Source organism: Haemaphysalis longicornis, unplaced genomic scaffold (assembly GCF_048455015.1).
Source record: "Haemaphysalis longicornis isolate Haplotype H1 unplaced genomic scaffold, Haemaphysalis longicornis Haplotype H1 scaffold_10, whole genome shotgun sequence".
In the NCBI taxonomy this organism is placed as follows: domain Eukaryota; kingdom Metazoa; phylum Arthropoda; class Arachnida; order Ixodida; family Ixodidae; genus Haemaphysalis; species Haemaphysalis longicornis.
The window spans coordinates 47,738,985-47,764,145 of record NW_027526204.1 but is presented as its reverse complement, the minus strand read 5'-3'; the positions used below and the strand labels follow the sequence as shown (position 1 = coordinate 47,764,145).

At 44.9% G+C, this 25,161-nt stretch overlaps 1 protein-coding gene across 2 annotated transcripts in view; it reads right to left on the bottom strand.

The window, feature by feature from the left end:
- The window catches only part of LOC144158458 (ATP-binding cassette sub-family C member 2-like), a 72,183-nt gene that overhangs the window by 4,871 nt on the left and 42,151 nt on the right, over window positions 1–25,161 (bottom strand). Inside the window, exons 17-27 of one of the 2 annotated variants that reach the window (XM_077689339.1) lie at window positions 24,748–24,915; window positions 22,840–23,021; window positions 22,130–22,205; window positions 18,931–19,144; window positions 14,926–15,236; window positions 13,937–14,269; window positions 9,912–9,962; window positions 9,177–9,350; window positions 7,245–7,403; window positions 4,797–4,963; window positions 2,159–2,353 (exon numbers count right to left, since the gene is read on the bottom strand). In XM_077689339.1, the coding sequence (XP_077545465.1) occupies window positions 2,159–2,353; window positions 4,797–4,963; window positions 7,245–7,403; window positions 9,177–9,350; window positions 9,912–9,962; window positions 13,937–14,269; window positions 14,926–15,236; window positions 18,931–19,144; window positions 22,130–22,205; window positions 22,840–23,021; window positions 24,748–24,915 (2,030 nt within the window). Of the gene's footprint in view, window positions 1–2,158; window positions 2,354–4,796; window positions 4,964–7,244; window positions 7,404–9,176; window positions 9,351–9,911; window positions 10,014–13,936; window positions 14,270–14,925; window positions 15,237–18,930; window positions 19,145–22,129; window positions 22,206–22,839; window positions 23,022–24,747; window positions 24,916–25,161 lie in introns of both variants that reach the window. The other variant, XM_077689338.1, reaches the window with a different exon arrangement.

Here is a 25,161-nt window from a genome sequence, read left to right as displayed (position 1 = left end):
TAATGTTGTGCACAAACTATGTTCGCCAAACCATTTTAGGTAGGCGTAAGCACTGAAAACCACCCTCGGCATCGCCAGACGACACGAGGTTTACAAAAACGTTGTAGGCAACCGTAAGCACTGAAAAGCACCCTAGGCTTCGCGGAGGACACAAGGCCTCTCAAATAAATGTTCTACACTAAAATACTAGTCTTTTACAGCAACGCTGTATACCTCTACCCCTTAACAGTTTCATGTCCGTGGGAAAAAACGCCTAAGCGCCAAGACCTAAGACGCAAAGTGCATGCATAAGGCTGATCAGCCATACAGTATAGAGCTCGGAATTCATTTAAGGAAAGCACAAAACAAGCATCCAACCATACTATGGATGATAACGCGCTTGTGAACAATGGGACCCCAACCATGTGTTCCTGGTAAAGATTATGTTTGCAGATTATCTTCGAAGGCTAGGCAGCACTAAATAGAGCAGTTCTTTCCCGAGACGCCAAGCGCATGTGTCTGGCTAGGCAGTACCCAGCATTCGCCACCTGACAGCAGAGGCTACTGCCAGTTCGGCCATTTGGCGTTTATGAGTGTTTCGAGATTGCCGCATTTACGGCCTCGACGTTTACTTCGAACGGCTCGTTTGTTAACAACACTACCGAAGATGTCGCAAAATGGCAACTCAGGACATACTCTTGCTGCTGAAATGCTGTTGCTTTCGCTACCTTTTATTTGCGTTCGGAACGACCTCAGTCGCGCGAAGCCGCAAAGCAGGAAGAACGAGGTAAGCCTACCAGAGTTGGCCAACTAAAACTCATAAACAACAAAATGGCGGCGCCCATCCACCGCCACAGCGTAAACAAACGCAAGTAATGAAAACTGACCAATCATCATGGAAGCGTAACGGAAGAAAAGGAGAAACGATTGCCGATACTCTGTACCCATACCTATAGACACTAGCCGAGCGCAAGCGCCAAGCCCGCCGGGACGACGACAAACATTTTATACCCTCCTCCATCCCCATTTGTAGTGGTTAAAACAGCTTTGCTGCACATCCAGTTCCGCAGGGAGGGATGGCGACCAACATTTATTGAAAAGAAGGGTCGATGTCACCTATACCCTACACAAAATGTCCCTAAGAATACTCACTAACCCTCGTTACTTGGAGCAGCTTTAAATAACCGGCGCACGTATAGGCACATACCATTCATTTGTGATTGTCTGTCCGATGCCACTAGGCCTGGATGTGCCTTCTTCACCTAAACGCAGACTGTTTACAGAAAATAGTTATGATCTCTATAATGGACAGTGGCCTGCCATCGGTGCTTTTATTAATTTAATCAGCAATATTTTGAAGGATTAGTAGGAAGCAAATGTCCTGGCAAAGATAAAAATCACTGTTTCTCATTGTGCCACTTGAGGGAGAGGTAGATAAACTGAGATAATGCGGAACTGCTCTGAGATAAAGTTACTGAAATACGTTCAACATATATACGAACAGGCACGGAAATCGCTCGTGTCAGTTATATGAAGGTTTCACATAATCCCTTGGTAGGAATTCATGCCCAAGCGATGAGTTTAGTTTTAAATCAAAGCCACTTTCCTAACCAACTTTGGAGAGAGCCTCTTGACTTTTTTGTTATGATAGAAACGTGCACTATTCAGCTTACACCGACCGGTAATCATTCCGCATGTCGCGTGCGGCGATCCCGTGTCCCCGTTCTTTAAAGCGACACACAGAGAAATATTGCCTTTCGCCATTATTATGGTAGTAAAGTTGTGGTAAGTTTATAACGTCTCACTGGGGTATTTTGCAATAGCATTGACCCGCCATTGCTTGCATAGAATGGGCTTCGGTGTGCAAGACCTGTCACCATAAACGGGAGAGATATTTGGTAAATATTTACGATATTATCGTACTGACTCAGAATTATAATCTGTCCTTTACGTTATGCCTGGTCCATGGACTCTCTGTGCGAACCCAGAATAACGTTTAAAGCCAGCAAATAACGTTACATCAGAGGCTGACATGTCGGCTGCATACAGTCACCTGGAGGTACTTGGATGCCCTGAAAGAACACAGCTACTTAATAGCACCGACCGCAAACTTTTATCACAAAAACAAGAGTGAGTGAGTCGGGAATCTTTTTTGTAATTCTGAAGACGAAATGCTCACCTGTCGTAATCCAGCACTGTGTGGATTCGATGTGCAATTGTGAACAGGGTGCAGTGGGCGAATGCGTCCCTTAGCGCAACCTGGATGAGGCGGTCCGTGTCACCGTCCATCTGAGACGTGGCCTCGTCCAGCAGGAGAATCTTGCTCCCTCGAAGCAGGGCCCGCGCCAGGCAAACTAGCTGCCTCTGGCCCACGCTGCGCCCACGATAATAGTGAATCCTCATGAATCACTCTATGCGAAGGAAACACATTTAAAATGATAAAAACACTGCAGAGTATTTTTACAGCTGATAGTATGAAATCACGTCAAAGCTTTGCTGATGCTCGACTGGACTACGAACCTAATATATTGCATTTAATTTTTTAGCATTACCAGCAATACGTTTTCGCGAGACCGAAGCGGGTGGCTGTCAGCACTGTAATACAAACAAGCAATATTGCATAAACAAACAGGCGCCATATACGCCAGTGTTTATTTCCATATGAAGGTGACAAGAACAGTACGCACCGCAAGGAGTGCGTGTAAGCTGCAGTATCACAGCATGCAACAGGCATTTGGAATCAGGTTAGTTTCGGCTGCACGACAGCATGCACGATGGCGTGTTTCAGGGCTAACAATTGAACGTCCAACAACATTTCGCAACAACGAGAGGCCTTTGTTGACCTACTTTAGGCGTAGAGTTTGTATTCTCAAACGATAAATCCAGTAGGTATGTCATTGATTGCATCATTCAATGAATCAGCTTTATTTCCCTCGGAAAAGAAGAGGGCGCGACTAAACGCTCCAGCAACTTTACGAGATCCCGACTTCGTTAGAAGCTCGCCAAACATCAATATAACGATCAGTTATGCAGGAAGAGTAGAAATATTCGACAAGTACTACATAGCATCAAATAATACAAAATTGTGCAATAAACCACTAAACAATACAGAAAAAGCCGCTTTGCACAGTGAAGAAATTGCATGAGCATGAAAAGTAGTGATGTACAAGAGGGACAAAATTTCTGAGGCACGGGCTAATCCTGAAAATAAATCAGCTGGGCGAAGCGTTTAGCCAGAAAAGTTTGATCAAAGAACGATCAATATCTTTTTGGTTCGAGAAGTTCAGCACGGAAGGTAGATTGTACGGTGAAGGCTGTTCATTATAACTAGTTCTAGGGGCGTGTACAGTCCACATTTTATTGTGCGTCGTTAGGCGAGCACTTGCGTGTGACTTAACTTAGCAAGATTAATGATGGTATCAGCACCACGCCTAACAAAAGCTCTGTAGGACAACACCAACATATAGTTGTACAAACAGAACACTGGAAGTATTTCGCCCTTCGTACAAAGCAGTTTTGTAAACGACGCATAGTCTAGAGTTTGGTACACTTTTGGCCTTGTTTGTTTAAGACTTTTTGAAAAAATAGCGCGAATAAAAAAGACGAGTGGCAGATGCATAAATCTTCTTTTCAATATTCATGCATGGTCTTATTTTCGACAGAAATGCCCATTTAGGTCCATGCGCGAAGATTACGCCCGCAACTTTCGCCTTATTGTCGCCTGCCCCGAATTGACACATTTGGGTATTGGCGGTTCAACTTGCTCACCTTTTCGCGCCCTTAATTGATGTTAAATATATATTGCAGTCATCGCAATAAAACCTTTACTTGACAGTCAGCGGTCGTGTTGTTTATATTCTTTCTTGGTCCCCGTTAGCTGTTTCTGCCTGTGCGTTTCTGACACGTTCCTCAATGTAAACTGTGTAAACGATACTCTATGTCAGCAGCTATTTCTTGTAAATTGCTGTCTCAGCATGCCACCTGTTTTGCCATTTTTGCTCGACGGGAAGTGTTTCCTTGTAGACAAAAGTTGTGTAGCCGTCACGAAAGGTTGTCTTACAGGGGTGACATACGGCTGGGCCACCTGCTGACCACCCAAATTTGGGTAGTCTTTCATGAGTGTGCCATGGAGAAAAGTAATTGTGACAGCCTGTTATTTAAGGACTTTCATAGAGAAGGCCGAGGAAGAAGCTAGAATGCGTCGAGGTTTTAGTTAACAGTCTGACGACTGCTCCAGCAAACAGATCGGGTGTTTCCTTGCTCGAAATCTGTTCGTTTGCACGAACGTCGCACATTTTCACTATCCCTAGGATGGAATTGTACAGAGCAACCGGCGTTTTTTGCGGGAGCTGACAGGGTATAAGGATTTACCGCGCCGTCTTAGATTACATATGGCCGTTATGGGCGTTTTGTGAGACTTGCAATGGGAACAATGGAAATTCAGTTGCCTGGTAGCTTACCTCCTTGATCATACTGAGTAGTGCCTCCGACTTTAATTACGCCTTTCACACGGCTTCTACAGTTATGATTACCACCCAGAGCTTCTCGTTGGTGAAAACATTTTCCCCTTAGGCAAACGTGCCGTCGTATTGGCATATTTTTTTATGCTCATCATTGCAGTGCCAAATAGTGTTTCGCCATACCTTTTCAACTACGTAATTTCAACCCTCCTAGATGTACAGTTTGCTGCTTTATAAAACAATTAACATAGAATCCCCGCTACAATACGTTTCCAAAAATACTTCCAAACTATTCATCCTGCGTTAGTTTGAACACTGCGCTTACGTTTGTTTCTAAGATCCGGTTAAATGGCTTGCCTGAGGTTGGTTCCGCCATCAGCAGTCTCGAGTAGCAACCCTCGGGGGTCGTTTGACACTACCTTTTCCAGGTGCGCTCGTTTAACGCATTGCCACACTTCCCGATCAGAGTGTGAATTCGTGGGATCCAAGTTCATCCGCAGAGTACCTCTCACAAGACTCGGATCCTGAAAATTAGGAAAACGCTGTTTTGGCATGCCGCTGGTTATACATTTATTACAAATAATATTGCCACGCTGGGGTTACTTATATCTGTTTTAGGAACACTTTTTGCAGACTTTGCTAGAGAGACACTAAGAAAAATAAAGAAACAATATCACAGCCGTTGATAGTAAAATAGTGCGGAGCACATGCTCAGTCCTGCAAAGTATACATTGAGCAAAAAGAGGGCAATACGGGACGAAGGTTCAGAAGTAGCAAAAGAAATAAATCCTCTCTGAACTATTAAGCCCGCAACTAAATCGGTGACTTGTGGAGTCTTATTCCGGAAAGAATATTCGCAATCCCTGATCGCTCCTTTGATTCAATAAACAAACATGTCCACGCTAACTATCCATAATACCCACCATAAGGGACGATCGGTAATTTTTGGAATGCCTCTTTTTCCCCATACTTGGTATGACAATTCCCACAAAGCTGCGACTTTTCACATACGAGCCAGTAATAAACGCTTGACGAAACAATGTTTTTAAACTGGGGCTCAGCATTTGAGTACAATAGGCCACAGGACCTTTTTCATCGTAATTATTTCTTGATAGTGAAAAGGTGAGTTGCAAAGGATTTACGGTAGGCCTATCAGGAATATAGCTACAACTACACTTCTGAAAGCTAGATAATGCACTCTCAAATAGCTGAGGAAAGACACGACTGAAGTGCCGCTTCACCACTGACACATGCAATGGCTGGACGTTTTCTTCATCGGTTCGCTGGATCCATTCAAGAAAGAAATGCAGGGTGAAGAAAATATCGCTTTTATCGATATGACACGTATATTGAAGTAGTCTTTTCCGCAAAGTGCAGACAGACTCACTGACCAGGCAGGAGTAAAACAGATGTGGCCATCAAAAATATCGTTTTGCCTTCGAGAAATATGGTAACTTAGAACAAAAGCACTAGCTAAATGTCTCCTAACACAAATTTTTTCTGGGTGAAACACGTATACACTGAAAAGTGCGTCATTATAGTTTAGGGCGTCATATATTCTAAGAGGTCAGACTGCTTCCAATAAAAATGAAAATATGGCCTCGAGCTATTTTATCCCTAAAATGATCCCGTGGAGTGATAGGCGGATTGACCCATCGCCATGATTGAAAGAAGACATATAAATGTGGCGCGAAATTGTTTCCATCCGTGTCCATGCAAGCCTACCCGGCACGCGCAGAGAGAGGGGAGTTTCAGCCGAGATACATCAGCCGAGATACATCAGATGCTATGATGTTATGACGGTGACGTTTATCCTATGTATATATGTATGTTTTTTCCCGTAATAAATTTTCAGTTGCCTGTTGCGCTTTGTCACGTGTACTTGCTTGTCCTCGTCGTCGTAGCGCTTTTCCCACCAAGGAAAGAAGGCGCTTCCAAAAACTTCCAGGGGGATATTTTTATGTTGAAAGGGTTCCTTGGCAAACTTCGGCGCGATTTTCTTCACGCGCCTGTGCTCCCATGCCGCTGTTCTCGTACCAAGGAAAAATAAGCCCATCGGCTCTATGCACGCAAGGCACGCCTCTATTTGCCGTTATGATAAAAACTTGGGCCTGACGCGATCTTCACATCGGGTCCCGTGGCCATGCCAAACTCCATTCAGTTGATCACGATATGGATGGTGTTATGTAACATTTATGATGAACACTATCTTTTCCATACCCTTTTCAGAAAACAAGATATCCTTGGGTACTCTACAAACTCTGTGATAAACTCTATACTACAGTTTATCACTTGGGAGTGTCGGTTTGTTAAAAATTCGTCTGCGCGGTTCTCGCAAGCTACGTTTCTTTTTTGACGTTTTCGGCAGAAAGGATTTTTCTAATGCAGCTTATTTCAAGAGAAGACATGGCTTAAAGCAATATGTGAATACCAATATCAAAGCGTATTATTGAAAAAATTACCCATGGTTTACCGCTCGAAACGTGCTATTGTCATATGAAGCTATAAATGAAGTTTCGCACCTTATAAATGTGATACAATAGTACTTTGAAAGCGGCGCTCCTTTCGCTTTCTACACCTGTGAGCTTCAAAGAACAAATTTATGCTCCGGACGTGAGCTGACGAGTTTAATGAGGTAAATAAATTTTTACCCACCAGATGTGATTCTAACGAAAGTTTGTAAACCTCATGCGATAAATGTCATTATTTTCGAAGTTTAAAAATGTTGCGCGGTTGACACGTAAATTATTTCGAAATCACAATACCAGCATCGAACCAAACAGACAGCCCTCAAGGTCCTCTCACCTGAGGAATGACGGTGATGCTTCTGCGGAGAACCCTCAAGGGTACATTTGCTATGTCGACGCCATCGATGAGGATTTGGCCCTCGGATGGTCTGAGCATGCGCAGAAGGGCGAGAACCAGAGAGGACTTCCCCGCTCCCGTACGACCCACAACGCCAACCTGAAAGGTAAAGTTTTGCAGTTCATTCATTCATTATTTCCTTTTTTGCCGGAGAAGGCGAGACAAAAAGCTGTAGGCCGTAACAAATAATACGTATGTAGCAATCGCAAAAAATACCTGCATTGCTACACCGAGTTCTATCGCAGTAGTTAATCTCTAACGATGAAATCGTCCCTCACTGCACAGATTCGCTTGTGCTAAGCCACGACAAAGTTTATACACTTGTTATCTCTACTACTAACCTATTGCAGTGAAGTCTGGTTTGTTCATTTGTATGATTTTGATCAGGGTCTGGTCGCGCTGAACTGTTTTATCTAACTTGAAAGTGAAGCACGCACTTCGGTACTTTTGTATGCCGCGCAGGCTATGTGATTTTATAGTGTGTCGCCTGCCGAATGTTCGTCTTTCATCGCCAACGTTCTAGAGCTGATTCGATGGTTCTCAAAAAATTAACGCCGAAGGATAAAAGATCGCAAGGCACATACCGCGGCATTGGATTCGCCGACGACATTCTTCACACATCACTTTGTTGACGGCGCTGTCGCCGCTTATGTATTTTCTTTGAGTTTTTAGGGGAGCACAAGTGTGCTCCAATAAACCATTGTTTTCTGCATAAACCTGCGTCGTCCTTCGCTGCGTTAAACTATAATATATTTGTGGAAGTTTGTCATTCCCACCTTCGGCTCCTCGTTTCTCATGCAAGCCAGTCTTGGCGGTGGTGATGTCAAAGGGTTTTTTTTTTTTGTATTTTTTGCCGTAGGGCACTTTTTCGATGTCTCCAACCCTGTTTTCCCCATCCATGTAAATTGTGTCTCTATGCTAAGCGGTAATAAGGGCGTTGTCAGCTCCTGCGAAAGTTTCGAACTGCGGAAAATGGATTCAGCTCTTTTTCATGAACTATTTCAGAAATAATTTACATGGTCTGCTCCAACTACCTGTATAAAATTCATGCAACCGTGAGATTCATAAAACGTGTGCCCGTGCGTGTGCGCGTACGTGTGTGCGTGCACGAGAGCGGATGTGTGTGCGTACGCGCACGCGTTATGTGCACATGCATTTTTGTGTATGTCTGCGTGTGCGTTCCTGCACTATAATCTTTTCGTTCGCAGCCGGTGTTTCTTCTATCGTGCAATAAAAGTTGATATCGGCTTGCAAAGAGCAAAGCACTGCTGCAATTACTTGTTCACCACGATTTTTTTTTCTGGGAGTGTCAACACACCCTCTTCCGAACCCAGAATGCCCACCCAACCTAAGAGCAGTGGGCGGGCCAGCTGACCAGCTCCAATCTTGCCTTCCACGTCGGCCGGTGGTGGGGACCGGGACTACCAGTGAAGCTCAGGGCTACTTCCACTAGGAGGCGGGTGCCCCACCGGACCGGTGCCCCAATATTAGCGCTTGCTCGAAATAAAAGCTTATTCTCTAACTCGTTCGCCCCAGAATGGCCAAACTTCCCTCCAAATAATATGTGAATTTTGAGAAGCACGTTGTTTTCGACTAAATACTAATGGCTCCATATGCCCACATCACCCTTTATATAATTATTCTGAAACAGTATCACTGAAGCACCTACAGAAATAGTGTCTCCACCCTTGAATTAAGTCTGCGTGCATTTACTCAAACTACAAGCGTTTTGACACGATGGAAACTCTATTTAGAGCTTTTTGTCTTGCTTTCTTCAAAAAATTATCTTAAAATTTAGTATATAAAACCATAAGTATTGTGGCAATTGCTGCGTGACAACCGAAGAGGCAATCGCCTGCGGGTATAGCTTACCTTTTCCTTTGGCTTGACAGAGAACGTAACGCCATTCAGTACGTTGGGCAGCACTCCTGGACGGTACGACGCCGAGTAGTCCCGGAACTCCACTCTCCCCTCACTCGGCCATTTTGATGTGGTCTCCTCTGTTACCAAAGCTTGAACCTTGCTTGACTCTTCAGCAACGTCGCTCTGTGAATAGGATTAGGTTCTAAGGTGAGGGCTTCGTTGAGTTTCTGCCATTAACGTGGGCGTCATGGTGAAGATATGACCTAGGTCAAGTAGCGGACGCACCTGTTCACCCCGTTACTAAAATGTTAAACCTGTTTATGAAAACCTTCAATGGTGTTGCGGTTGCAAGGATCCTTTAGTACAATTTTATTGAATGGAACTACAAAAGCTTGCGAACTTTAAGATATCATGACTCTTACGTCAAATAAATCTTTTTATACAAATCTGTATCACTAACTAGTTTAGTGCAAAAACAATGCTGTTTCCTTTCATCCTATTATTTAGGAAACCAAATGCCAAACTGATATTTTCTACCCCTAAAATCAGCGTTTACTAAACACACTCCTTCTATGCATGGTAAAGGTCTGGCATTCAATCTACTACTATGTTCTCATAGGCTGGGGGCTCGTGCAAATCATCTCATTTTGATTTTATAAAAACAATCCACTTCTCTGGCACAATTATTTACACTGTAAACAACTTCCTCAAGCCAATTAGGAAGTCCCAATTTTCATGGCATACCTCCGGAGGCAGCTTGGTGTATTCGACGCATCGCTCAAAGGCGACGACCATCTGGAAGACGTTGAATAGAGTAATGCACAGCGTCAACAGCGACATGGGCACCTGCAAAGACATCGCGAAAGTGGTTTTCACGTGACATATTGCACCATCCTAAACATCCTTAAGATAAGTAGATTGGCTCCATCCCACCAATGCAGCGATGGCGCAACGCTTGTGCATTGACTGCAAAACGGCGCGGCCAATACTTTATCACCCGTGCTATTAAATATTTCTGTATTTTGCCAACGCCAGCTAAACGTGTCCACGAGTGCGCATACAAAGTAGAGTGGCCCAAATCTTTAACTGGCGTGTGCGAGCGGCGGTTTTTCAGTCTTATGACGCTCTTAAGAACGAACACCCAGCAGACGATGGGGCTGTTTGCAACTTGGCTTCCGACCTGTTTAAACTCGACCTGTTTGCAACTTGGCTTCCGTCATACGCCGCTGACGCATGAAACGTCACTTCTCCCAAACGCTAGTTAGAGATTTGGCCGACTGTTCATGAAATTAGCTTTTCCTGTGAAGGAGTGGGTTCGTAATACGGTGTATTATGCGTCCACAAATAGCCACTATGCTGCAATTCTTGTTTAAAATCACCATAGCGTAATACATTATGTTTCTACTCATATTTGTTTTCCAGTCGGCCACTGACGTAACTACGCCTCTTACTCGCTGGGGTTAACAGTGTCGCAATCTAGTTTTACCTCCATTTTCCCCACGAATATTTCATTTTCGTACTCCCGGTTGGGGCAACGTTGTATAAATGTGAAGCCAAATCTTTTTTGGTGATACAGAATACAAATTTTTCTACCGGGAGGTGCCATATTTGACATGAATATTAACATATGTAGCTAACCACTTCTTACATCACCTTATTTTTTTTTTCATTGAATCAGAGGTCTGCCTAATGCGCGAGGTGATGCTGCTGATATCGCCTTTTTGTACCATCCTCCCAGCTGCGATAGTTGCGGCTGTTATTTAAGGGATAACGCGGAGGCTTCAAATATTAGAAGCCGGGTAGAACTTGCAATGCATGTGGAATGCAAAACGCAAAAAGTAGTTCTACAAGGCGAGTCGTCGCGTATTAAATAACCAATTGTACTTCAAATCTTCGCTGTTCCCGGCGGCTCGCATTCTGCGAAGCTGCTGTTTCGGCGTTGTCAAACTAAATTAAAAACCTAAAAAAACTTCTCCTCTTCACACTATCCCGGTACTTGTTGACGTATTACCCTAGCGACCACAACTTACCAGGGAGATCTTGGTTTTTAATCAGCACTATACCTTTTCAGCAGTTTAAAAAACAGGCTTTCGTGTGGTATACGGTATAACGTGCCTCTTGAGGTTTTATACACTAGAGATATGGGTCGAACGTTGAAATAGCAACAAAACATTCCGCCCACAGGAACGTCTTCTCGCAGGCTAAATTTCTAAAATATAAACAAAACGCTGCTGTCGATATACCCCCAGACGATAAATATTGCAAGCTCATTTCAGTCGCGGCGTGCGTGCCACCGAGGCGGCGTGCCATCTGTCGGCCCCGCGTGGCATTTCCGCCTGGTGTGACGGACATCAATGGACATTGCAAGCCCATAAACAGCTCAGCTGCTTAAACTTCACAACGGCGTCCTAGGACTTGCAAATAACTCCACGGTAATCAACATCACCTTACTTTTTCAAATAAAGAATGCGCAGAACATTTGTATGTCTGTCACATATTTAAAAAGCAAATGTTTGCTGTCTTGGGATCTACCTATTGAAACACTCTTAAAAAGTCTTCAATATGATTAGAAAAATTTGTGCATTTGTCATGTATGCCTCAGCCTAAAGTTATACAATATGCAATGCCGATAAGATATGAGATGATTACTTGCATGACTGAGTGTAAGGAAAACAAGCAAAATGAACTTGTTATACGTATTGCAAACAAAAGTGCAACTGAGCCAAACATGACATGAGTAGGTCACCCCGCTGGCTATACCACATAACACAATAAATCTACTCTGAATATTTGTGGATGAAGAAAAACGCAGCCTGGTGACCAGATGAAATAAAATTTGAGGATAAATAATGCGGTTACGCAGGCATGACAATAGCTTGCAGAACACTCTGAGGTAAAACGCATAACAAGTGTTGCTCTGACGGTGGCCATAAGTAATGTTTGGCAACGCTTGAGCTATAGCTAGCTTCAAATTTGAGAAAGGCAAGGAATGGTTCAGCATTTGTGTTTTTTTGTTGTTGTTGTTCTAAGAGACAAGCCCTGGTTAGGGGTGAGAAAACTATACTAAACAAGAAAATCACACGATTATTTACGGTCAATGATTTACAGAAAACACCTGCTCCGAACATATAACGACCTGTTACGCCCATTTAGAAGTTGAAGTTCCAATTGCGTCGCCGACGGTTTCCTTTTCTACAGCGAGAGATTTACTCACTAATTATATCACACCATAAAATCACGCGCGGCTTTGAGTTAATCACTTCTGATTCACACCATCAATTTATGAGATAGCAGGTGTAGAACATCCCTCGTACAACCTCCCTATTCGTACGCCCGTTGTATGAGACTGAGCAAACTTTTTCATCCAGCGCCAATTCAGTTTTCAATACAACCCGCACTGTCAGGTCAAATATCCCAACACACCACTACTTTGGTCAGAAGCAACTGATATCAAGCATTTATTGAGCCCACGTGCGTCCCAGTACGCAGACTGCAATGGCAGGCATATAAGGGGTGAGGATGTGCACGACGGGTGTGCGCCCATGTGCTCTTAGGATTCCAAATTTTGTAATTTCCAACCTGTGCTGTGTCGTTCGGTGGTGTTACAAATTTCCACTAGCAAATCCCTCCTTGTTCCGTAAAGTTTCCAGATAACACACTTAGGACCTCCAAAATGTTTCACAATATTTAGAACACCCACTTTGCTAAAAACAAGTACAGTAAAAGCTCGTTAATTGCAACTCGAAGGGGACCCTAAAACTGTTCGAATTATGCGGAGTTCGAATTAGCGGGCGGGCGCTTGAGTGAGTGGACATCGCGCCACACGGTGCGGACAGAACACAAAGAAGACACCTCTGGACTCGTTATTGCGTATGAGGTCCCACTACCCGTTTGTAGCAGGTGATTTCGTAAATGATGTTCACAGAGCCCGAACAGTGAACGGCGCCGGCGGCAGGGCGCCCGCTGCGGAAGCAAAATAAGCTGAGCGGCAGCATAGCGCGTGCGCTACGGTGTTGTTTTTCTGTGTCATTAGAGAGTTTTAGCATAGCGGCTCCCGTACGCTGCGCTAAGGCTAGCGGGTAGCGGGACCGGACTGCGCATGCGCGCGCGGGGAGTGCGAGGAGGTTGCCCCTCAGCGAAGGGAAAGAGCGGGCATGGCGAAGGCAGGCCGCGCGGGACTAATCCACCCCACCGTGACGAATTTGCTCTCCCCAGTCGCGCCCCGCTACCCGCCGCCGTAGCGTTAGCGGACAGAGCACGCTATGATAAAACTCTCTATTGTTTTGCATCTCCGGTAAATGTGGTTTGGTTTCGATTTGCAACACATTGTAATCACTCTGGGCCTACTTGTCCTGCGTGGAGCGATGGAAACCAGGGGACCCCAGTTCGAATTAACCGTTCTGGATACCGACGGGTTCGAATTATCGGGACTTTTCCCCCATTGAAATATACAGGGCTGCGCCCCGACCACGGCGTCAGTTCGAATTAACCGTAAGATCGAATTAAACGAGTTCGAATTAACGAGCTTTTACTCTACTTTCCCGTTGCCGAAATTAGGATTTTAAAAAGCACACATTTCGCTTATGCGCATGGTTAGATAACAAAAGCCATTGTACATTCACTGCAGTAGGTCACTGCCAAATCACTCAGTCCTTTAACCAGCAATGAATGTTTGTCTTTCGCGAAATTTATGGCAGCTACCTCTGCATGCCATTTCGGTGCAACCGCAATGGAGCTAAAACAGTGAAGATTGCGGGGTGCAGGCTTACGGAAGTGGCAGAGCTGAGGGCGAGCCCCAGACCACTCGGGTCTGGTCCTTCGGGGCCGCTGAACACGGTGTTGGATATCAGCGTGCACATGACCACCGCGAAGCCCGCGGTGGCAGTGAGTGTGCGCGTGAAGCGGTAGGAGAGTCCGAAGCACGAATATCCGCGCGTGATTTCGTCGGTCAGCCGACAGAAGTGTCGGCGAAACCGCTCCGCAACTCCGTACGCGCGGACGCTGCTAAGTGCGTCCATGGTCTCGGTCACGTGCTGCAGGAGGCGAGACAATGCCAGGCTCTCGCAGTAGCGGGCGTGGTGTGAAGCCTTCACAGCTAGGCTCTGTGTAGAACAAAAAGAGAACACAAACGGGAACGTGCAAGTTGCACTTCGCTACATAGTGGTGGTGTTGAACTGTATAATATTTCTTCGTGATTTACACATTCGCATAATTCCATCTAATTTATTCGATTCGATTTGTTTCTGACAGGCAAAGTTTAGAGTAATAGTACATTCAAAATACAACAGCGCAATACACAGTGCTGTAAAGTAAGCAAAGCAAAGGCGACTACGTGACGCCTATCTGGGCCTCGCTTCCGGCATCATTCTAAATCCTTCCAAACCTCCCCCTTTCCAATTCCTTTGGTCGCTTGCACTAATACCATAGAACCAAAAGCTCCTTCCGGCATGCATACATGCAATTAATGCGATTTAACTTTGTTTGCTAACTACCTTTCTACAGCTGAGGCCTGTGTTTTATGACTGCTTATATCCATTGCCACTTTGAAGACGAAAACTGAACCTTTCTTTAGTAAGCAGTGCTCGAGTCACGTTCATTGAACCTCAATATTAAACAGTAGCAACAATCACACATAACGGAAACAACGTAGTCATATCAAGAGGTTCCACACAAATACCTTTATTTACGTTATATAAAATACCATATTTCAATTTCTGTGCTCACTTCCGCAATTCCGGTTGCAAAAAGGTTTGCTCACCATTCCGAATCCGACCAGAAGGACGGCAATAGCCGTGATGCCGACAACCACCGGGGACTGGGTTCCCACAACTGCTACCTTCGCGAAAGTAACGAGCGTGTTCTGGAGGCTTTGCTTGCCACTGAGGAAACTCCGTGCGTCAACAGTTTCCATGTCAGATGAAAAGCGGTTCAGAATACGGCCTCGAGGGGACGCATCGAAGAAGGACACGGGGCTCTGGAGCACATGGTTCAGCATATCACTGTGCAGCGACTTTGAGAGGCATTTTGTGGTTAACGCCAACAGCACGCTTCCCAAGATACGCAGGGCAACTGAAAATAAAAAAAATGCAGGCGTAAGTAGCAGTTCTCAACCAAGATACCTGCTCCGAAAACGTTCTCGCTGGTTTGTTTGTGCTCAGGCCTTCAGCAGCTACGCAAGGGTCTCGCCCTTATATTGCTGATGTGTGCAAAAACCGTTATTTGTTTCGTAGCAGAGTAGTGCAGAACATCATGGCGCCTTCGACAGCGCACTGCTGACGACGCCTTCTGCTTGATGTAAAAGACCACGCGCACAAAACAACCACGAAGGGAGAGAAAAAGCCGACGTATATGTGTTCTTGTTTTCTCCTTTTGTGAATGTTCTGAGCCCCGAGATTTTCATATTGATTGAGTATTAGCAAGCTGAGGTCCTGTTGTTTGATGCGTTTCCCACATATACCGAGAATACGGTGGGTTACAATTAGAGTGATTCAGAAAACTTAAGCTTTCTGAAGGAAAGAGTAATGTTGGTGCACTGTTCAGAAGATTCTTTCAAAACAATATTTATCAAGAGGGGGTTCTGCTTTGTCTTGTTGGAAAAACTTTGTAGCATTGAAGACACAAGGCAGCACGGGTTTTGAAGAAGCAGGCTTCTGCACCCGAAGCTGTTTGTGTCTATGAAGGAATTAATGCCAAGAAGAAAAACTCCGTGGCCCGATGGCATTCTCAGAGCACGTTTATCTGAGTAAAGTGCACCTTTGTTGCTCACACATTAGCGCTATCATCTTTTTTCAAACACTTTTTGCTTGACATGAAAAATAGAAAAACTAACTTCGAAAACAATTTGTACATTAATTCCGGTTAGGTGACTATAAATACATGTGAAAGTGTGGTAAAAGTTATGGCAGTTTAAACAAGTTCATGTTTTAAGGTAGGGCATTTCATTGCAATAAATAAAAACTTTAGTAAGTGACAAACATTTGTATGGGGTCACTGCTAAGAAAGCTTAATATTGTATTCAGTATTTGCTATTAAGATTTTGCAATTTTAGTTTATTCCAATGAATACCATACATTAAATGCCGGTGTCCAAAAACTAAGCACTTGAACCGAACAAGAAAGTGCGACAAGAATGATCGCTGACCCCTAATTTAAAGGCCTCTAATTTTTGCACGGAAGACCATCACGCATTTTCTGCATGGCAGCTAATAAACATTATACCTAGAAGTGAGCTTTGACCTGAAAATTGCTACTGCTGGAGCCAAAGTTGAGTTTGAGCTTGTAAAATACCCGAACGACCTCAGTCACGGAATCTTATGGACAGCTGCGCCCTTTCTTAAGCCTCTTTAGCTCTTCGCAGCAAGAATGCGTTAGGCAATCATACTTAATTCCTTATATCTTGTACAATGTTACGTCGATGGCTGTTCTTATAAAGCTCTATTGGCAATACGTTTCTTGAAATGGTATGTCTTCGAACACTTTGAATGCACAGAACATGACTTGATAATACCCGTAGAAGAAACAAGTTAGATTTTATGGATGACATCGTGATAGCAGCTTTGGGTAAATAGCATGGATCTTTGAAGAATACATGGGTTATCTGGGGCGTTTTTATAAAACGTTGTTGCTACCATGTCCTTGAGCAATGCACTAATATCTACAAAGATAAAAAACAGGATACAGGTGAGACTGCGGAGACAAAATAGATACCCCATCTTAACTAAAAACGTCTGCCATTCCCTCGGTTGCTTAGCAATATGGCAGTGGTCATCCAATGGCTTTGCGTGATAAGGGCATTTATTCTCCGTCAGTTGCTCATAGAAGCTCCCCGGCAAGAGCACTACTTCCTTAACGCTTTTATATTCTTGCGTAAGTATACACCGTTCCATCGGGCGAGGGGGAAACGTACTCTCGCACTCAGCGGTCTCGGCGCGCGGGCCGCCTTTCCCCCTCTCTCGAGTGTTCAAGCCGATCACGGTGGGCCTGGCGCGGCTGCTCCTTTGCCTTGAACGCGCTTTGTAGGCATCGCGCGTGCGGGCGTACCACTAATTTACGCATTATTTCAATGAAATATTGCTAATAAATGAGGTAGACTAGCAGCTAGTGAGTTACTTGTGTGCTTTAACAAACATGATTTTTGGCACTTTTGTTCTGCTGAGCTCTTTCTGTACACCTACTTCGGAGTAGTGGCATAAAATTTCCTACCTTCTTCTACCTTTCCAAACTAAAATGGGCCACTGAAACTTGCCCGTGCCACAGATGGTATTAGTGCCATCTCCCCCGTTACTGCGGTCACGTTGCGTCATACCCAGCTCCAAGTATAACGTGGGAGGGCCTTGGTTATTTTCACGGTGACTACTACCTCCCTAGGTTGTCCCTTTCCCCAGCCAATCTGACGGGAAGGGGGAGGGGAGCTACTGAAGGGGATTCCACTTCCATTCTTCCCCCATCTCCGACTCGAGAAAAATAAAGTTGTTCACTCACTCACTCCAACCAAGAGTTCAGTCTATTAGCCAAATGTGATGTCTCTCTGTCGGCAACATCAAACTAAGCAACGCAAAAGCAAACGCTTGTCTGGTTTCCCAACGGCGGACGCTTAATAAGTCCTTATATGACGCTCTCCACGAGCTGTGTTGTTTATTTTATTTGTGTTGTACGTTAGTTGCATTGCTAAATTGAGCTGCGCAGAGCAGCTTGAAATTGTAGCGAGAGGAAGTTTTGCTTATAATTGGCGGCAGTGGTGACTGAAGGTGAGGTGTTAATATATTGTTAAGATTTAACACAAACTATGTAATATGCCAAATACTTACTAGATTCGCCGAAACCTACCTCTATTAAACCCTGCAGGGATATGAAGCCAGAAGTCTGTTACACTCAGACGCGTTTCTCCTTGTTGCCCACGAGCGCCGATCGTGTCACGGTTAAATCGTTTCAACAAAGATCCGTTTTTGCAGTAAAGCTATTAAAATACCCGCTATACGTGATTCCGGACACACACACGCAAGCGAAAAAAAAATGTGATGAAATATTGCAAACATATGTTCGACACGACATCGTTTACCACCGTGGACCATGCCACCTCGAGGTGAATTTCAGCTCTACCGCGGCCCAAAAAGCTACCAATTTAAGCCAGATCGCTTAAACTGGTCCTATACAACAGCTTTCCCATTTAAAGTATAGTACGAAAAAGAACGTACAACGCGCTTCGACGAAAAATGCCCTTAGCCGCCACTGGCGCCCATGCGCAGCGCAGCAAACGCCCAAGCCAGCAAATCGGCCAGCTACCAGAGGGCGCTGCGCACGCAAGCTGGCGGCGCCCTCGTTGCAACGGTCTACACACAGGAGTGCACGAACGTTTGCTCCAGTAGTAAAAATCACTGTTTGGAGTTTGCAGTTTGTGTTTGAACGCGTGTATGACGTCGTGTTTCTGTGATACTATTTGCTTTGAGAATCATCGGCAACAAAGATAGGCTTAGCTGGCACATCCCCTGCAGTAGCACAGTAGAAAAGAAATACTTCGACTTCACTTGGTGCACCTGTATAGGTGTGCCCAAGTGGTTTTAGTTCTGATTTGCCAAAATTATTCATTACGGACATTGCTGCATTTAGCTGGAAGGATGGCATAACAGGCCTCCCACGCCATACCCCATCGCCGTTGTACCAAGACAGAAGCGGCTGAAACTGGCACCACCCGTGTATGGGCGCTCTAAACTACAATCGCAAAAAGCACAAAATTTTGAGGGTTTTGACGAGTAAAAGTCACGTACCGTCTAAAACGCACAGCAAAACGAGTAATTGCACCCATGGTGGTTTGTGCTCCGATGAGTCTACGCTGGCGCCGGCTGCTGTTGCATCAGTCCATTCCTTGATAACGAGCTGCTCCATGGCAAAAGCGCACGCAGCGCACACGAACGCAAGCGCCCCAACCGGAGCAGACCACCGTGCTCTTCGTAGCAGGCTGTACATCAGTTGCCCCCCTGTCTGACGGGACAAAGAATAAATTTATTGCCGAATTTATTCAACTTAGGTAAGAATAAAAAGTGGTAACAACTGCCGATAAAGTTTTTGCCAATTAACCGATACCATGAAAGGTAACCTACACTTTTTTATACTACACTGACTATTGTACTAAAGGTATATATAATCTTTAAACCAGTCAGCACAGTAATCAACTCGATGCGGAAGCCCCAGCTAAATGACATAAAGCGTACAAATTTTGACAATTCCTCGGACATGCCGTACCACCTTATTAAATATTACAAATGATAAACACAAATTTTTCTGTGCCATACCCCGTAGTTTATTGTATAAATCAATGCTTACACGAGTTAGCGAACCAGACGGAATGATAGTTTTCTTTCTGTAGCCGAAAGTCCCTGCTTCTTATCACGTATATTAAGATACCCTAATTTTTTTCGATTTAAAATGACCAATTCCGGCCTGTATTCTTAATAATTGCGGGAAACACCACATGCTTAGTTACGCGCTTTGGGGGATTAATACATTGGCCGCAAAAGTGACGTCTTTCAAATTATCTCTGTAGCGGAAGAACAACACAAGCGAGACCGTGGCCAATGCTGCCCTTAGCGGGGATGACAGATTTAATGACAGGGGTGCATTCACGATGACAATGGTGATGACTGGCTCATACCCATAGGGAGATTCAACACACTCCCTCACCCGCAATGCATGTTCGTATCTGGCCAAAAGTAGAAACGCTGTACGCACGCCGAACAATCAATCCACCATACCAACAATTTGCTTTCCGGTCCATGATGTCAATCCTTGTGAAGCTGTCCGCAAACGCTGTTCTTTTTTTGTCTCCAGCGGTGCACCCACCTCCTCGCAGCATTTACTACAGCCAAACGCCGCTAAGGTGCAGCAGCCGACAACCAAACTGAAATCCAAGCCCGCTGAGAAGTATCCAGTCGTTCAGTCAAGTACGAATTTTGCTGAAGCTGTTGTCACGAAAGTCCCAAGTGTTCCTTCTACCTGCTGCTCTCATGCATCGACTCGGTCGCTGAATTCTGGATTCTCGGTTTTGGATTCTCGATTCTCGGTAGCTGGATTCTGGATTTTGTTCCTTGTACCCGCTGCTCTCGTGCATCGACTCGGTCGCTGGATTCTGGATTCTCGCTTTTGGATTCTGGATTCGGGATTCTCGGTCGCTGGATTTTGGATTTTGTTCCTTGTACCTGCAGCTCTCATGCATCGACTCGGTCGCTGTCCTTGTGCCTGCCTCGTGCTTGCGTTGCAGCAGGTTTCGATTCTGGCCAGCGCATTTTCTTGATGGGATTAAAGTCAAAATATGGCTCGAATTCTTTAGGACCAGGCCACAGTGTCTGCTTGCTGTTGCGGGAAAGGGTCATCAAGGGTGGTTCAGAGTTTCCACCTTCACGAACATGGAAGGACTCATGTTCGTATTTAGGTTGACCTATGCGCACACTTCGACTGCAATCGGAGCTAGCTGGCTCTCAAAAAGATCCGGTAAGAATTCACCTTTCATGGTGTGAGCAACAAAGATGTACTCGAACCCATACGGTAGACCTTCTACCTCTTCTTTGACATCCTGGACCTTACGTTTTCCGTCGTCTGCTGGGGTTGCTGTCGCTGAACCTTCTTTGACGGCGACAGGCGCTTTATCATTTTCACCATGCTTATCGTTCCTTCGTGCGCTCGAATGTACGTCATTTGGAAAAAGTAGAGCTTCGGCTGTTACGATGGCTTGTTCCTAAATGGACACTTCAGGGGGCGCTAGTGGACGAAATGCTGGGGGTATTGGTCTGTATCGTATTCTCCCGTTTTTGTAGGGGCAGAAAAAGCTTCCGCTCGTCGCAAGTCGCCTTGGACTGTACAGGGTTTTGCACTGCCGTCCTGGAGCAGTTCTTCTGCGGACGAGCTCTTGGCCTCCCATTATTACAAGTCGAGGTTTCCGCCATCCCGATGTACGGGAAACCGCAGAATGGGTTCTTGCTAGGTTTTCCTCGCGTGATGGGCGTGAACGTCAAACCCTCTGGCCGCTGTATGTCGGACAAGAGCGTGCGGTCACGGGACGTCTCCAGGAAATGGTTCCCTAGCCTCTGCAGTCCAGGTGGTACACCGTTAACCGAGCTAACCTGCAGCGTTGGTGGGACAATTTGCAAGGTTTATATATGTAAGTGGACGTGAGAGGGGTCGCCTCGACTGGTTGCCGTGCGAACGCCGATGGACAGCTTGGTCAAATGTCGAAAGAAACTTGGCTGGGCGGACGGGCCGCTGATGGCAACGGTCATGCCGGACGACTTTGGGACTTTCAAAACATCGCGAAGCCATATGAGGGTACGGCACACCTCTCCTCGGCACGCCAACGCGTCGAAGTAGTCCTGGTCCAGTTTGTCACGTTCAAGCAGTACTAAGGTTCTCCTTTCGATCTCGTACACTGCGTGGTCTTTGCTTGCAAAAAGTTCAATGACCTCTTGCAAATCATGCGAAGACGGAGAGGGAGCTTCCAGAAGCTCACTCGCTGTCTTGAGCAGTCTTGCAACGGCGCCGCGAAGGATGCGTTGCTGCCGGCGCAGCTTATCCATTCCACACTTACTGTCGGTCGTCAATGGACGGTCAGGGCAAGCCATGCCGACCTCCGGCTGAGGGCAGGGCTGATCAGCGGAAACAAGTCAAACTTTCGGAATTCTAGGAACCTCAAGCCGGAGGGGACGTCTGTGGTATCCTTCGTCACGTGCGGTCATCCTCCCGGGTTTAACGGCATCAAAAAAATGCAGCGGAAGAACGACACAAGCGAGACCGTGGCCATGGCTGCCCTTAGCGGGGATGACAGATTTAATGACAGGGGTTCATTCACGATGGCAATGGTAATGACTGACTCATGCCCATCGGGAGATTCAACAATCCCTACTAAACAATTTTAAAGGGTATCTGATGACCTTTAGAAGCGTGAATGTAACAAGAATTCTTTCGCAGAGTACTCACTTTCGTGGATGCTCCAAATTCTTCCTCAGTTATGCGCCCAACTGCGTCATTTTCTTCCATTTCCTCAGTTATTGCACTAAAAAACGCAACGGTACCGATGTTAGAACAAAACCAAGATGTATACAGTAAACGTTGGGAGGCTTTCCACATTTTGGAAATACGTTGTTTATGTGTTACATGCGCGTTGTCGGTCACGTGGCTTGTAAATTCATTTTTTTTAATTACCTCCCCGAAACAGAAAGACACAAGGGACCGCAAAATGACCAGTTTATGTCTTAGAGGTATGTAGACAGCAGTAAACTTGCTATTACCGATTTTTACTAGAGTTGCGCCGCAAGAATTTCAGATAGACCGCAGAATTCGTTGATACCCGCGTTGCATTCGATTGTGCTTTCGTTTCAGTCTTCATTGAGATGCGTCAAATACAGCACCCAACTCTAACAGTGTGAGTTTGAGGATTTAAAAAGATTGCAACGTGTTTCCAGCCTTGAGTTCGATCGCATGCGGTATCAAAACTGACTAGAAAAAAAACATAGGGTTGTTTCCGCTAAAATCACAACTTGAGGTACTACTGACACGCCCTTTAGGTGCCCGCGAAGTCACACTTATTATTTGTATTATTTTTCATTTCTAGCACGTGCTGTAATTTCATTTTTCGCGGGGTTCTAGAGGTTATTCCAGGCATACTTCTGAAAGTACCGAATTCTTACCTTATCTTATTCCGATCCTGAGCTGTGTCTTGGTCAAGAACTTCGCGGAAGTTTTGTGGTGATTCCGGGTCATTCAGAAGATCTTCTAATTTGTCGTAAACTCTAATGTTTTTCCCGTCCACGACAACCAGCTTGTCCATATGGTGCAAGTAGTGGCCTTGATTGCATACCATAATGCGCGTCTGAAACGAAGAGAAATATACTCCAATATCAACCAATGAATGAGCCGACGAATATAACGAAATACTGTCATGATAACGAATTGGCAGGTGACGGAAACCAGGCATGTGGAGTGCCCCGAACCAGAACTAGAAAATAACTATCGTTTTTAAAGGAAAACGGAATGCTGGAAGACTAAGTGTAACGATAGTAAAAATCAACACACAAGAGTCATTGTGCCCATCCTAAAAGAAAAAACCTATTGTGTGGGCTTTTCTGTTTTTTTATGAGCTAGGGAATGGGCAACATTTACAGCATTTTTATAGCAGTGGCGAAACCATCCAATGTTTTTCTGCATATTCGCTCTTTAGCTTGAGCAGTACATTTGTCTTAATAAACGTTCATTCACCCAGGCAGAAAGAACAGGTATTTATTCATCCCTTACAACTGCCGTTTCCTGCCCAATAGCGGTGGGGTTTCCTTACAGATACAGTTTTACTGAAGGCTGGCCCGTGTTCTGGTTGGTGCACTTTCCAACGTATGTAAACCAGCATCACACATTTGAACAGGGGTCAGGGTGAAGTTGACGAAAATCACACATCTGTGAGCACTAAAGGGCTGCTTAATCTCTCTTACTCAACCAAAAATGAAAGTAAGGCAATATGCAACTTTTCATATATGCAGATATGCAGCCTGCTTTTGAATACAATTTTACTTATAGGGTGTCTTTTTCGCATCAATCATGTTCTTTCACACGGCTCGGATAACGTAGGTGAAACGGATATTTAATAAAAAAGGTAGCGCAAGATTCCTGTCGCCGAAATCTGGTTTCCCCTCAGTAGCTCCCAGTTCTACATTAGAAGAACAGCTGTGTCCCTGGAAGCTGCAATGAGATTTTAAGACTCGTTCTATTCATAGTGCATATACTTCTCCCTTCCCTAGAAGCACTATATTAATACATAAATGAAGCTGTAAGTTTTGTTGAGGAAACGTTTATAATTCAACCATTAGGGCTGCCCATCGGGTACTGCTGCCGCCATTCCATTTCGATAGCATCACTTATACCCTATGTACCCGATCGTAATGTTCATATCTTACGAGTGCAATTCGTGTATAACTATGCATGTATATGTATGTGTATGTGATCGTGCGTGTGTGCGCGTGTGTGTGTGGGGCTACCAGCAGTTCGCGATTGTCTACTCCACAACTTTTACCCATATTTTATTGTTGTTTTGTCTGCCGTGGTTTTACTGTTATAGTGCACCAGCCAAGAAGGCCTAGTTCTGTTGGTTGGAAATTCCAAATAAATAAACAAATATGGGATTTAAGCTCGATTGCAGCTGCAGAAAGAACAAGGTTTTTTTTAATGTCTAAGTCAAACAAGACATCTCAAAAGCAACATTACTACCGCGATAACAGCCGACTACTGAAATAAAACCGCGAAACAAAGAGTTACCTGTTCCATAGCCATTTATGTCTACTTTGTAGGAACCCCGAAGTGACACCTTACCTAGAAACGCTTGCTTACTTTGTGCGTAAATTCCGCTCGCAGTATAAATTCGTGTTGGCTAAAAGAGCTGACCTATAGAATGTTTTCGTCCGAAGTGTTATTAGGAAAACTTTTGATCTTGCACAATATCACTTCCCCTTTTGCTGTTTTACTTCTGCGTAGTGTGCAAATCATTGTCTTTACGCGACCCGAATTGCTTTGCCATAAAAGCAACCTTACACTTAGCTGCCACGATTTACCTTGTTTTTTAGGAGACCTTCCTTTCCTATGACCTCTCTAAAAATCCGGCTGCCGACGACGGGGTCCAGTGCGCTCAGAGGGTCGTCCAGCAAGTACACGTCACTCTCGCTGTACAGGGCACGTGCCAGCGAGATCCGCTGCTTCTGGCCGCCACTCAAGTTGGTGCCCTGCGATGCCCGTAAAAAGAAACGTGGTTGAATAGCATGCACGAGGCACTTTCCAACAGTGCTGGAAGGCACACTCCATTAAGCGTAGTGCTAGTTCCCACGCAATTTATTGTTAGTATCCACTGTATGTGTCATACACTGAACACTGTTTTATATTACATGGGTTGTTATAACAAATATTACGCATATTTTGGTATGCATCATGTATTTACACGTACGTATGTACATACATTATTAGGTATTTTC